This window comes from Sturnira hondurensis, unplaced genomic scaffold (genome assembly GCF_014824575.4).
Source record: "Sturnira hondurensis isolate 20B ecotype Veracruz unplaced genomic scaffold, ASM1482457v3 Scaffold0006413, whole genome shotgun sequence".
Taxonomy (NCBI): domain Eukaryota; kingdom Metazoa; phylum Chordata; class Mammalia; order Chiroptera; family Phyllostomidae; genus Sturnira; species Sturnira hondurensis.
In genome coordinates, this window is record NW_028079044.1 from 35,234,343 (window position 1) to 35,248,185 (window position 13,843).

Consider the following 13,843-nt stretch of genomic DNA (forward strand, 5'->3'; position numbering starts at 1 on the left):
AGTGACTGGCTGTGTGCCAGTGAAGTGTGAGGGATGAAACTGGCAGGTAGTCTGGATGCAAAGTGTGAAGGCTTTGAGTGTAACCCCAGCATTTTGAACTTATTACCGTGTGGCCATTAAAGAATTTTAAACAGAGGAGTGACGTCTGAATTGTAGTTTTGAAGTACCAGCCAGGTAGAACTGTGGGAAAAAGTCTGGCTGGAGAGATAATGAAGTAAGAGGCTAGTTGACTGTCAGAGCAATGCAGACAGTAATAACGAGGGTGAGAAAACAGGCAGAGGTGCTGTGCAGGCCTTTGAGGCTGGAAGGCATCGACCTCTCATGGCTAAAGAGATCCCCTTCCTTGAGACTTTAAACAGCATAAGCGATGGACCTCGCTATTTAATATTACCCAGCAGGGGCAGATTCTTAACAGAGAGGTCAAAGACTGAAGAACATGGAAAATGCTCTGTCAAAATCAACTGTTCTGTGGGCAAGTGCCCGCACGATACTCAAAGATGCCCTCCCTGTGGAACTGAAGTGAGACAAGCAGATCACAGTGTAAGCAGGGGATATAGTGGCTGACTGCTGAGAACCAAGGACACAGGACAACATGAGATGCAGTGTCAGACTCAAGTAGCTCTGATTAAGCAACAGTGCCTTGCAGACTATAACAGCAAGCAGCATAATGTCAGACTCCACACAGAATGAACAGATCATGAAATAGGAGGCATGAGGCTACTTGTAGTGCCTTGATGATGATGACAGAGTTGTTACATGACCTACATTTCAGTTCCATTTGCTTTGCACCAACTTCAGTGAAATATATTTCATGGGTTGTGCTCTGTTGTTGAAGACTAATCTGCTATTATACCTCGACGCTTTCCTTTTTTATTTATTATATGACATTCAATAAACCAGAGCTATTTGCTCAAAACAGGGATGCACATTGTGCGTGTGGGGAGAGTAGGGATACAATAAAAGCCTGACAACTAGTGGGGGAGAAATGGAACAACTGTACTTGAACAACAATAAACAATAAAAATAAAATAAATTAAAAAAATGACGTTATCCTGATTCAGCCACAACTGTTGTTTTATGCCTACTGCCCAGTTTAATTTTTAATAATTTCTGCTTTTACTCTCAAAACCTACCTTACATTAGTAAATTAAACCATCTCTCAATATACATTTGGGGAGCAAAGATCACATAATTCAAATATCTTCAGGACAATGCATTGATAAACCATTTATTCTCATCTTCATTCGGAAAAAATCTCAGCCGGTGCCTGGGGCATGGGCTGGAATATGTTTAATAAAGAAGGTTAGAAAATGTCTTATAAAGAGATATTTTATAAATATTAAAGACAGTTTAATTCAGAGGTCAGAAATGGCTTATAAAGAGAAGTCTTGGTGCTGTGTCTGTAAGAAGGAGCAGGATGGCAGCAGAAAGGAACAGAAAGACATCTGAGGTGAAAGAAGGTGTAGAGGCAGAAGACAACACAGCATTTTTTTGGGGGGGGGCATGTCTTTATGGAACCAAGACATGCCTCAGTGAAAGGGGAGGTGCCATTGAGAAGTGATTGGTGATAAATACGTTTACTATCTGGCCCTTACTAGACTCGCCTCAAATGAATGAATGAACAAATGAATAGATGGGTAACATGAGATAAATGTATCAGGGGAGAAGACTTTAGGAAGGGCACCAAAGGGACAAACTGACCAGCAAGACAAATTTGATCTAAAATGTAGTGACTTATTGGCTTATACAGTTCCTTTTAAGTTTTTTAATTGACTTTTAGCATTCCCTTTAAGTTTTATGATTTTCACCAAAAATTAGATGACTTTACATAAAAATACTTATTTCCAATTCTACTTTAAAATTAGCCCGTCTTCCTGCAGGACAAAATGACTAAAGCCAGAGAGGACAACTGTCCCTTTAAACGGGCATGGGTACAACCCAGCTTTCCTTCAATCCACCTCAGTGCTTCACGTCCACGAATCGCCTACTTTTCAGAGTGTGACCTTAGAAGTGGTTCTTGGGAGCATCATTGAGAACACAAGCTTATGAAATGGTATAACTTCATCACAACTAATAGAACCAAAAGCTCCCTCTTTCCTCCAGCATGTTAATACATGTACCCAAACAATAACACAAGCATAATAATAATAATAACAGGTAAGCATTATACTGTGTCCCAGACACAGTGTCAAACTCCTTTCAAACACCTGGATTTGAGTCACAGCTCCGGACGCTGCTAGCGGTATGACCTTGAACAAATTAACTCACTTTCTAAACCTTAGAGTGTTCATTTAGAAAATGGAGGTGAAATAACATCTCTTGAATGGCTTCTTCGAGGATTCAATGAATGACATCATGCAACTGAAACATTTAACACTGTTCTTGATATACAAATAAGAACTCATTCATTAAAAAAATACTTACACATTTGAAATCTGGGCACTTGGTAAGCTGTGTAAGCATGAATTACAGAAGATATCCAACCAAAATGTCCAATCAGTTTTCATTGTCTAATGCTATTCACAATATAATAACCCTCAAAGCAATTTTATTTTGATACATAGGCGTTTAGTCTCAGGTCAGTAGTACAAATTCCTATGCCTCTTAAAAGCATATTATGAAGGCAGATTTAGTAAAGACCTGGTATTATATGTATTATATATTTTTGATAACTTTAATATATCTGACAAATACAAAAAACATAAAATCATTTTGCTGACTTCCAAAAATAAGCATTAAAAATTCCCAGATTCGTTTGAAACTCCTTGTTGGTCCCAAGCACATGCACTTGCCATTCACCAGCACTAGCCCCAGGCACTATTTCACATGAGCATTTTCAGATGTTTAACCACAAAAACCGTCTATTGTAAGACATTATATGCATTAAATGTGACTAACTTAAGGTAAAGGAAATGAGAACTGTTAGCTGTCAAACTATACTTAGAAAGACCTGCAGTCAGATAGCAGTCAAAAGCAGTTCTCTGACAAATTGTCCCTAACTTAAAAGACAGAGGGTCGGGTGGGGAGACAGAGGGAGGGAAAGAGGGGTAAACATTAGAAAACAGAAGATATAAAAATATTTGACTGATGTTTCAGATTTAGAAGCCATTTATGTTCACCAATTACACAATAATTTTCTTATTTTTCATACCTTTAAAAAAGATATATGTATTTAATTTACAAATTTACAAATTTTGATTCTTCTACACTGACTTATATACCTCTCACACAAGCTTGGTTTATATACTGCCAAACAATTCATTTTTATTAGTTAACTACATCAAACAACTCTACTCCACAGACCAAAAATTCCATCAATATTGCATTAACTAAAGTTGTTTACCTAAAGCAATGTATTTGTGAAGAGTCAAATTTTAGAAGTCCTTCATGCTTTTCCCATTTTTAAGGTGTTTAATTTTATATTTATTCATATAATAATAATAGCTCACTGGGCACCATCTATTCACTACTAAGTATTTTGCATGCATTATTATTCCTATGTAAATTAGAACACAGACTCAGGAAATGAGGTCAGGTGCCCCAAGTCAGCAGTTAGTAAGAAGCTAGGAATTGGCATTCAGGGCCATTCGAAGTATACTGGTGTGCACTCTTGTAGATGACCTTGCAAATTTGGATATGTTTCTGTCAATAAAAAAATTTAAACACCCTAAAATCAGAAACTCCATTAGATCATTTTATTAAAGAGACAGTGTGTCTTGGCAATAAAAGTGAAATGTAGCAATTAAAAACCTGACGTATTTTTCTCCAGCCACCAAACCAAAATTCTTTTTAACAGAACAATGTACTTAGTCAGGTATTGATGTCTTGGGAAAAAATAAGAAGTGAGCATGGGTAACTACTTACAAGCCATGCTGCTTCACTGTTTAGGCAATCCAAAATTTAAAAGTGGGTCTAAAATATTTTGTCAAAGATATCAGTGATGAGATAATAAAGATTTTTAACAGAAGAAAACAAAATTTGTAAAAGCGTGGAGTTGCTTGTTTTGTAATGGTAGGTATTTATTTCCCTACTTACCTACAAATATTGCACATTTTGGAAATATAGTGTTTGATTGTAAGTCCAGATTGCAAGCTTTTGTAATACAATAATTTCATTTGTGGAATCATTATAACACCACCTATATTTTAAGGAAAATCAGTTTGACTATTGGAGAGATGGTCTCAACAATTAATTTTTTTAATTCAAAGTTAACTTCATTTCTTTTTTTCCAAATATATTTTACTTTAACTGTAGATTAATAGGAAGATTAGGTTAAAATATTTAAAATCATTAAAGTTTTGAGTAGCATAGTTAACAACACTATTCAATTATCATTCCTATTTTGCAGTCAAGAAATGAAATAGTAACTCACTTGAAAACTGAATTGCAAATCCAGATTTGCTGATGTAAAAATCCGTGTCGAACTGGATGGTCACGATGTTGAGGGTGCTATGGATTCCTTCAGGGATGAGAGACCCACTAATTTCCTTTAAAAGCATCTCATTTTCTGGCGGACCATCCCAGACCCGGAGTATGTCATGTGATGCTTCCGTATCGAAAGCAAGAAACTGCAGGCTGAGGGACAAACATATGCTTGCTTATTTTAAGCACAAGTTCAGTTTCAAATAAAGAATACAACAAATGTGCATCTTTCTTTGCTTTTATTAGTTATGTTTTTATTCTATCAGATGAAAATATAAACAGCGTATGTAAACTTATTCAACTTCTGAACTTTTTCTATAATTTATTTCTTTTACAATATGGTTAAATGTACCATTATATCATCTTTGCAAATTACCAAAATTTCAGGTACACATTCTTTCCAGTGTTTGTGAATTTCAGCGATGGCAACAGCAGGTGATGCTTTTGGAGGATCTGGTACATTCCAGGCACTGTGCAAAATGCATTATTTTTATTTGTTTGTTTAATTACTATAATGGTCTTATGAAACAAGAACAATTTTTATCTCAATGTTATAAATGTGCTAAATGCATAAACTAAATAAAATGGTCCAAAGGGTGGCAGAGTCATGAACTGAAGTTTTCTGACTGCATAGTACATATTTTTAACAATGTTTCATGCTTGTTTTATTAGAATCAAATGAGATTTATTCCCAAATGCAAGCATAGTTCACACTCAGAAAGCAATATCATCACAATGACAAATAAAAGGGGAAAAATCACATGAGCATTTCAATATATACAGAAAAAATACGAGTATTTTTAAAAGGTCAATGTTGTAATTACACACAGCAATCTGTGAGTAAAAGGAAACTTCCTAAACATGAAAAATAATGTTTACCCACCTTCCAAAAAATGAATAAGCCCCCCAAACTGTTTTATATTAAATATATTCAACTTCCTATGTAATTTAGGCAAAATTAATCTAAAAATATTAATGCTAAAATCCTCAAAAATTTTAGACAAAAATTTAGAGAAAAATTTAGACTGATACTTTTCACAGCTCATGCCAAGTATTAGAAATCCAATTATTTCAACAGATCAAGTCTTTCTCCATATATTTCGCATATATGTGAATTGTCATAACTTTAAATTTTGAGTTGCAATTTAATGTCAACTATTATTCTTTAATTTAAAAAAATCCAGATACCCATGGAACGTAATATTTTCCAAGTTTTCTAATTGTAATATTTAAATAAAACAATATTATCTGCACTACATAAAAACAGGCTGAGGATCCATCTAGTGTAGTATGTTTTGAGTTCTTCAAACTCCCTTCCAAAAACAACATACCAGTTCACATCCAACAATGCATTCAGTATACCTTCATCATGTGTTTTGAATGATGATATTTGTTTTCTATAACCACATGCACCCCCCACAAGCCTGTCTGAAATTCCATTTACAGAAAGAATCAGTTCCTAAGTTTAAAGTCATTGTTCATGAGCAGTGATAACTAGCTCGTAGGACAAAGATGATTTGTTCATTTATTAATCCATTCCCGGTCATAACCCTGATATTTAACCTAAGGCTGACAGCATGCGACAGGGTTGGAAACCTGACTGTTGTTGATGTAGGAGGCTGTCATCGAATGGGCAGTGATGTGAACAATCATTGGCTGCCTAACTAAGCAGGGAATGGAAATCAAATCTCAGTAAAGGGGCAGAGAGCCGGTGTTCCAGAGATATGACGAAAGCCATGCAAGCATGGAGTAGTCTAATCCCATTTCTCTTCTTATTTTTTCTAAATGTTTGTAAGGTTATTTTTTTTTAAATCTTCACTTGAGGACTTTGTTTTCCATTGCTTTTAGAAAGGGAGAAAGGGAGAGAGAAACATGGCTGCAAGAGAAAAGCATGGATTGGTTGCCTGCTGTACACGCTCTGACGGGGGATCTTGCACACCCTGGTCCAGGGTCGAACATTCAATCCAGGTACGTGCCCTGACCAGGAATCAAACCTGCAGCCCTTGGGTTGTGGGATGATACTCCAAGCAACCGAGCCACACCAGCCAGGGCATGAGGCTAAATATATAATTGTGACTTGGACAACTGTGTACGCTCAACAAAGTGGTGGACTCGAAGTTTTAAGTCATCCAGATTGATATGAGTAGAGTGCCCAAGAAGCAGAAGAATTTCTCTCCCTCTGTGCCCACTAATAAATATGAAAACTTCTTTTTAAGGTGTTATATAAACTACCGCTGTGGCCCATTAATCAATAAATCATGCTCATTAATAATTTTTTCATATGTTTAACAGATGAAAACCACATTTTTCTTTACCAAAGTTTAAAGATACTGAAAAATCTTGAGGTTGATTGATACTGCACTTAGGGGCTCATCAGGAAATCCTGAGTAGTTGGAACAAAATGAAATCTGTTTACCTGACAATGTTGCCTGGGTCTACTTCAATCATCCACATGCAACGCAGATTATTGTCATATGGGAAGGGGTAACCAGGGGACAAAATTCTTCCTGACGATTCTCCTTTAAAACGACCTCCACATTCAGCTAATAAAAAAGTGATGAAAATTTAACTTCACAACTTAATGCCAACCTTTTCAAACCAATTTATGAATTTCACAGGCACACACACACATACACATGTATTAATTTAAGGAAAGTGAGAATTGATTTCCCCTCTTCTTGGAAGTATGTATTTGTGTATACCTCCTCAGATTCAGGTATGAATTGATACAAGAACATATTGCACAATAAAGCAAGAGTGTCGAGTTAGATCCCATAAAAGATAATAAAATGAGCACAATTAGGGATTAAAAAAATACATATTAAAAAACTTTCGGCTTCCAAACACTTTAAGATGTGTTGTTAAATAATGACAATTTAAAAAGGAGAAACAGATGGCCAGCTGCTCACTGCTAGTTGGTTGCAGGCTGAATAATTCATCATCTTGCTATACCACCTCCAAGAAAAAACTAATCTTTACTTCAGTCCCTCAGGCCTTCTCAATTTCATTGCCCTTTTATTCCCCTTTAAATCACTCTAAATATTTTCCCTTTTAACCTTCCAAAAGGCAAAGTGTCATTTTTATTAGATTTCTTACTTCAGTTATATATAGTTTGGTTTGGATTTAAGGTGTTCTCATTTTCATCCAATTCATTGAATTAAAATGTAGGTATTGTCACAAAATATAATTAAATTGTTATCTTTTGGGGAATTCCTTCTCCACTTTGACACTACTTAATATATCATGATGTCTGGTGTGGTCTTACTTCAGTGAGCAGATAATCTAGACAGAACTCTGTATTCAAGAAGAGAGAAAGTAAATATTTTAGTCAGTATATTGTACAACATTGCTAAACCCTAGAAATAAGGAAACACCATCTCATAGGTCACACATTTAAAAAATCTCCAGCTTATTTTCTACTAAAAAGTAACCTAAACAATGCTTATTGTTTGCTTAAATATTTGAAGATATTCTGATATTTTTCTTGTTCTCTCTACTGTTTGTATTTTACTCAAATTCAATGACTGAATTTATGTTCTTGACTTTTGTTTTGTTTTGTTTTGTTTTTATTATCAGAGCAAAGCTCAAAGACAGTTTTAGCTTTTGGGAGAGACCTAATAACGAAGTCTCATAGCTAAAATTTGCAGACTTTATTCACGTAGGTAAATTTGTTTAGAAGATTTTAGATATTATATTTCAGTGCACTGCAGTAGCTAGTTATCTGTGGCAACTAGGCTGGGCTGTAGGACCCAGTTATTTAATCAAACACTGGTTTGGATGTTGCTGTGAAGTTTTTACCTATGTGGTTGACAGCTACAAAAGTTGACTTAAAGAGATTACCTTTGACAATCTCTGGTTCACCTTGAACCAGTCAATTGAAAGGCCTTCGAGCAAAAACTGAATTTTCTAGAAAAGAAGAAGTTCTCCCTCAAGACTCTTGCATGACCTTCTAGTCTTTTAGTCTTTCCTAAAGATTTTGGACATTTTAGCTACCACAATTCCTTAAAATAAATAAAATTTTTTATAAAGATGAATTATAGATGATAGATAGGTAGAAAGACAGACAGATAGATTGATCTAGATCTACTCTGGATTCTGTTTTTCTGGATATCCTTGGCGCACACACACACACACACAGAGCACTAAGCAACTTTATTTGGTATCACAACATTAATTCAATTCATAACAAATTATTGTTTTGAAGTAAATAAGAAGATATCTATATTCAAAACGTCACTATCACTTGAGGTTTTTTTTCATTTTTCAACAAAACTTTTGTTGAACAAGTAGAACTACATAACTATATTGTTTCATGTTTTGTCATTTATTATAATCTATCATTATTATTGGCATGTATTTATTATGCAAACACATTTGATACTTCATTTATCTAGATTAATTTTTAATCAACTGCAGGTCAGTCTGGAGTTATGTGTCCTATGTTGTATCTTTAATTTAACATAGCTTTTTTTCTCTATATTTCTTTGCTACAAATATTGCTTGATATCTTGACTTCAAATGAGCCAGGTTCGTATGCCATAGCACTGGTGTTCATTTCTGTAAGAAGACTTATATTTTCAGAATAAAAATGAAGATGTTTAAAGAAGGTGTACTGGTTAAATCCCTCCAGCTATGGTGTTTAAAAATTAATTTTTATTTGATCAATATATAAGCCTCAGAAAATTATCTAGAAATAATTCATATATTAGTTTCTTATTTCACAGAGGACAAAATATAGTTATACACATATTTAAGATTAATAAACATGGAAAATTATAATTTTAGGCCAAGAGGTAAAGCTATTAATTGTTGTCAGTAGAGAACACCACCTAAAATAGAATTGTACCTTCTGTTAACATGGAAATCTTCAGCACAACACACCACTTGTCCAGCTGCTTTTGAGCTGTTATTCCTGATCATCCATCGTTGAAAACAACAATAACACTTTGCACTTCTCACAGAATCTTGAGCAGTACCAAGTCACTAAGTTTGTCTTGGGATATTTGTAAATATAAAGTTCACTGAATCATTGCAAACATAACTAAAATATTCTTTGGATCATAGACCAAATACCCTTCCATTTGCATAAAAATTTTCCAAAATATAAATAGTGTCTTCATCTTGGTTCAAAGTAGATAGAAAATGCATAGTTTTAAACTTATTTTGTGATTTTAATTTTAGGGATAGCATGCAAATCAATACTTACAAGTTTATAGTTTTATGTTGTTATAGTCCTTAATGATTTTCTAAATTTACTTCCCACAAATAAAAAAATAAAACCTCATAGAAAATTAAACAATTTCTTTCATAACCAAAGCCAGTGGGCTGATTATTGTTCATATTCTAAACTCTACACTTTATCAATTTAGATTGATTATTATGTTAGCCCTTAAAATCTATCCAAAATTCAGATGCTGCCTGCAAATAAAGGACTAAGTTGCATTTTGGTTTGATAAAAACATTTGCTTTCTGCATGGATTGATGCTTTAATAAAGCAGTAGAGGTTTTATGACACCAAAAATACTGTGCAATTAATCTCTAGGCCTTTAATGACTAAAATTCCATTAAAAATTGTATTCTAGCAAGTTTTGTGGAGATTTCTATGTTGTCTGTACCAACTAACAAAGATGAAACTTTGTCTCCCAATGTGCAGGTTTCCAAACTCCTCAAACTGCATACAATAAATATGTACAGTTTTCAGGGGTATCAAGTGTAACTTAATAAAACTATTAAAATATTTAGGTCAATTTAAACCATGCGGGTCAGACGTGGAATGATTTGTGCCTCCATAAATGCCATGGTGAAATAAATGACTGAAGAATCACTGCAGGTTTGTTCCCTACCAGGAGTTGGTGTTTTGTTAAAATGTTGGATTCTTTGCATTGCTCTAGTATTCTCACCAGACACCTATATAATTTCGGGGGGCGGGGAGAGAAAAAGTGACATATTTACAACACTTTTCTATCCACTGACCACCACACATACCCACCACACACCACCAATCTTTGGATAGATTTTGAGGGTTATAGCTAAAATAATAATCAATCTAAGTTGATAAAGTGTGGAATTTAGAATATGAACAATAATCAGCCCACTGGCACTGGTTATGAAAAAAATGTAACATTATGATTAATTCTCTCTGAGGTTACATTTTTTATGTGTGTAGGAAACAAATTTAGAAAATTGATCCATCACTTGGTAGAGAATGATCATTCTCTAGCTTCCCATAAGCTATATGTCTGATGTCACTTCTATATGAATCTTATGGAAAGTGGTTAATTATATTATGCTACATACACATTAAAAAACATACACTTCCTCAGAGTTTTGAAAAGGTACGTATATAATGAAAGACTTTTTAAATTATTGAGAATAGTTTAATGATTTTAATCTACTTTGATAGGAAGACAGGACATATTTTTTATATTAAAACAAATCTGTTCAATGCGATTTAATAAACATATATGATGAGTCTTAATATCTTTTTGTAATGAGGTAAATTTTATATCAAGACAAGAGAAATAAAATGACTTCATATTGTACAAAATAAGCATTCATCAGTAAAACTATTAAAAGGATACATTCACTTTCCATTAATGTACTTTTGACAAATTTGAGTGCATTAGCTTTTAATTTTTTTTAATTTGTTAATTTTTAAAGATTATTTTATTGTTGTTCAAGTACAGTTCACTACATTTATTTAAAATTAAGACAACTACACTGCATTCTAAAAAATCTTTTGATGATTATATTTATTTATTTTTAGAGAGTAGAAAGAAAGGAGAAAGAGAGAGGGAGAAACATCAGTATGTGGCTGCCTCTCTGTGGCCCCCACCAGGGACCTGGTCTGCAACCCAGGCATGTGCCCTGACTGGGAATCGAACTGGTGACCCTTTGGTTCATAGTCTGGTGCTCAATCCACTGAGCCACACCAGCCAGTGCCATTAACTTATGGTTTTGAAGGTTCAAAACCTTTTAAGGTTTTGAAAAGAGTGTATTTCCTAGCCATCTATATTTTAAAAATTGTATTAATTCTATTGGGATGACATTGGCTAATACCCTTATATAAATTTCAGCTTTACAACTTTATAGTGCATCTGTATACTCTATGACAACATGGATGGATCTCATGAAATAAGTCAGATAAAAAAGGAGAAGAACTTATGATTTTGCTTCTATGTGGGATAAAAAACTAAAGGCACCAAATGGGCAAGCAAAACAAACACACAGAGAAACAAACAAAAAGCCTCACAGATGCAAACAGGACAATGGTGGTTATCACAGAAGAAAAGAAAGTGCTGGGGAACGAGTCGGGTAAAGGGGGTCGAATACAAGGTGATAGAAGAGGACTAGACCAGGTGGTGAGGACACGTTAACGTCTTGATTCGAGGTACAATCTGTGTGTAGACAGATGGAATCACTTGAAAAGGTACAGTATATGCTGTTTTACACTTCTAAGGAAATATTTCACTAAAATCTAAAAGAGCATCATACCAATACAAGAAGGCAGAGGGTAGTCCCACGCCCTTCTCTCCCCGGTCATGCACTTGAGAAGGCTACTTCCATGGAGAGTGTAGCCTGGGTTGCATCCGTAAATGATGGTGCTACCAGCAAAGTGGCCTTGGTCACTGATCTTGTATCCAAATTGGGGAATTCCAGGATCCTCACAATGGGAAAGTTCAAAGCCTGTGAGAAGAGTATAAATTTATTAAGGGTGAAATTTAACAGAAAAAAATAAAATTCTGCAAATCATGTCTTCCTATTATTTTAATAATTGCATTACTTTTTTTCTAATTGTAGTATTCTTGCCATGTTTAAATTTGATAGGATACAACAGCCCTTGAGAATTTTCATTAGAATGTTTTGTATTTCTCAAATGATATCCCATGATCTATATGACTCCATCATAGCTTATTACAGTACAAAGCTTCTTGTCTGCTTCAAGTGATTAACAGCTAATAGTAGATTCTGACCATTATAACTCCCAGGATCCTGTCATCAAAAATTTAAAATTCAGACAAAATATATGAAATCATAACTTTCCAAGCAACAAATATGTCAATTACAAATATAAATTCAGACTGCTCTACTTCTTTAGTGTTAGAAGAATGTGAAATATTTCCATATTTAATATATACTTTATCAAGAGGTAATATACCATAGTAACTAACTTGAAGACATCTGAATTGTTACATTCTGACATCTCAGAAATGTACAGCTCTGAAAAATTCTCACAGGAAAAAAATACATATTTTTCTTCCTAAATGTTGTCACTGTGGGGTATAATAATGTTGTGTTTCTGCAGAGTGGGTTTTTTTGCATTAATTTTACTGGAAACTTGGTGACCGAGGGCCAGAGCAACCCTTGATAAGTTATTTTGCAACTATAAAAGTGGTAAGAGAGTTCCACAGAGATTTACCAAACTTGGAGGAGTTTGTGTTTACATTCGAAAGAAAATGAGACCCAGGACCTCACAGACATTTCCATATTACAAAAACTGGAGACACAGGAGTCTAATGGAGAGATGGCCCTTGGAGAGATGGATTTAAATTCCAAAGTTAGAATAAAAACCTAAGGGCCTTCCTATCTCATCTTAAAAGAGAAAAGATTTTTCCTCTCCTTTCCAGAAAGAATGGGTTAACAGTTATACTTTTTTAAAATTTTTATTTAACTCTTGTTCAAGTACAGTTTTCTGTCTTGTATTCCCAGCTATACTTTAAACAGAGCAAGCCTGGTTTTCTTCAGTCCTTGTCCCCGCCCACCTGTGCAGGTTTTTCTGTCTGATTTTCATCTTGTTACTACAGGGTTAAGGGCTGGGTCAAAGGGTGCTCACAGGCTTATTTTTGCTATTGTTACATCACCTTAATAAGAAATCTGAGCTCTCTAGATCCAGAAGACCTTGTGTGCACATTCAGAATAAAATTAATAAAGATGGATATTAGAAACGTAACTATCAGAGTATCATGAATGGTTAAGATTCTGAGAAACAGAGAAGGATCCTTCATTAATTTAAACCTAACGTGACACTAGTCATTCAAAGCCTAAGCTCCCCAGCTATGGTATTCTAGACTTAATGTTTTATAAAAATGAATAATAGTTAGGTAGAAAATTATATCCATTATGACTTCTAAGACTAGAGGATGACAAAGAATAGTCTATCAGGCAGTTCCATTTTTTAGTTTTTTGAGCAAATTCCATACTGTTTTCCACAGTGGCTGCACCAGTCTGCATTCCCACCAACAGTGTGCTAGGGTTCCCTTTTCTCCCCACCCTCACCAGCTCTTGTTTGTTAATTTGTTTATGGTAGCCATTCTAACAGGTGCGAAGTGGTGTCTCACTGTGGTTTTAATTTGCGTCTCTCTGATGGCTAGTGATGCTGAGCATCCTTTCTCATGTCTCTGGGCCTTCTATATGTCCTTTC

The 13,843-nt window shown here is 34.6% G+C and overlaps 1 protein-coding gene across 3 annotated transcripts in view; it reads right to left on the reverse strand.

Moving 5' to 3' along the window:
* CSMD3 (CUB and Sushi multiple domains 3) overlaps positions 1-13,843 on the reverse strand; it is a 935,029-nt gene that overhangs the window by 270,277 nt on the left and 650,909 nt on the right. For all 3 annotated transcript variants that reach the window (XM_037048422.1, XM_037048421.1, XM_037048420.1), the window contains 3 exons: positions 11,917-12,108; positions 6,839-6,965; positions 4,373-4,575 (listed from right to left, as the gene is read on the reverse strand). In XM_037048422.1, coding sequence (XP_036904317.1) covers positions 4,373-4,575; positions 6,839-6,965; positions 11,917-12,108 — 522 coding nt within the window. The remainder of the gene's footprint in view (positions 1-4,372; positions 4,576-6,838; positions 6,966-11,916; positions 12,109-13,843) is intronic.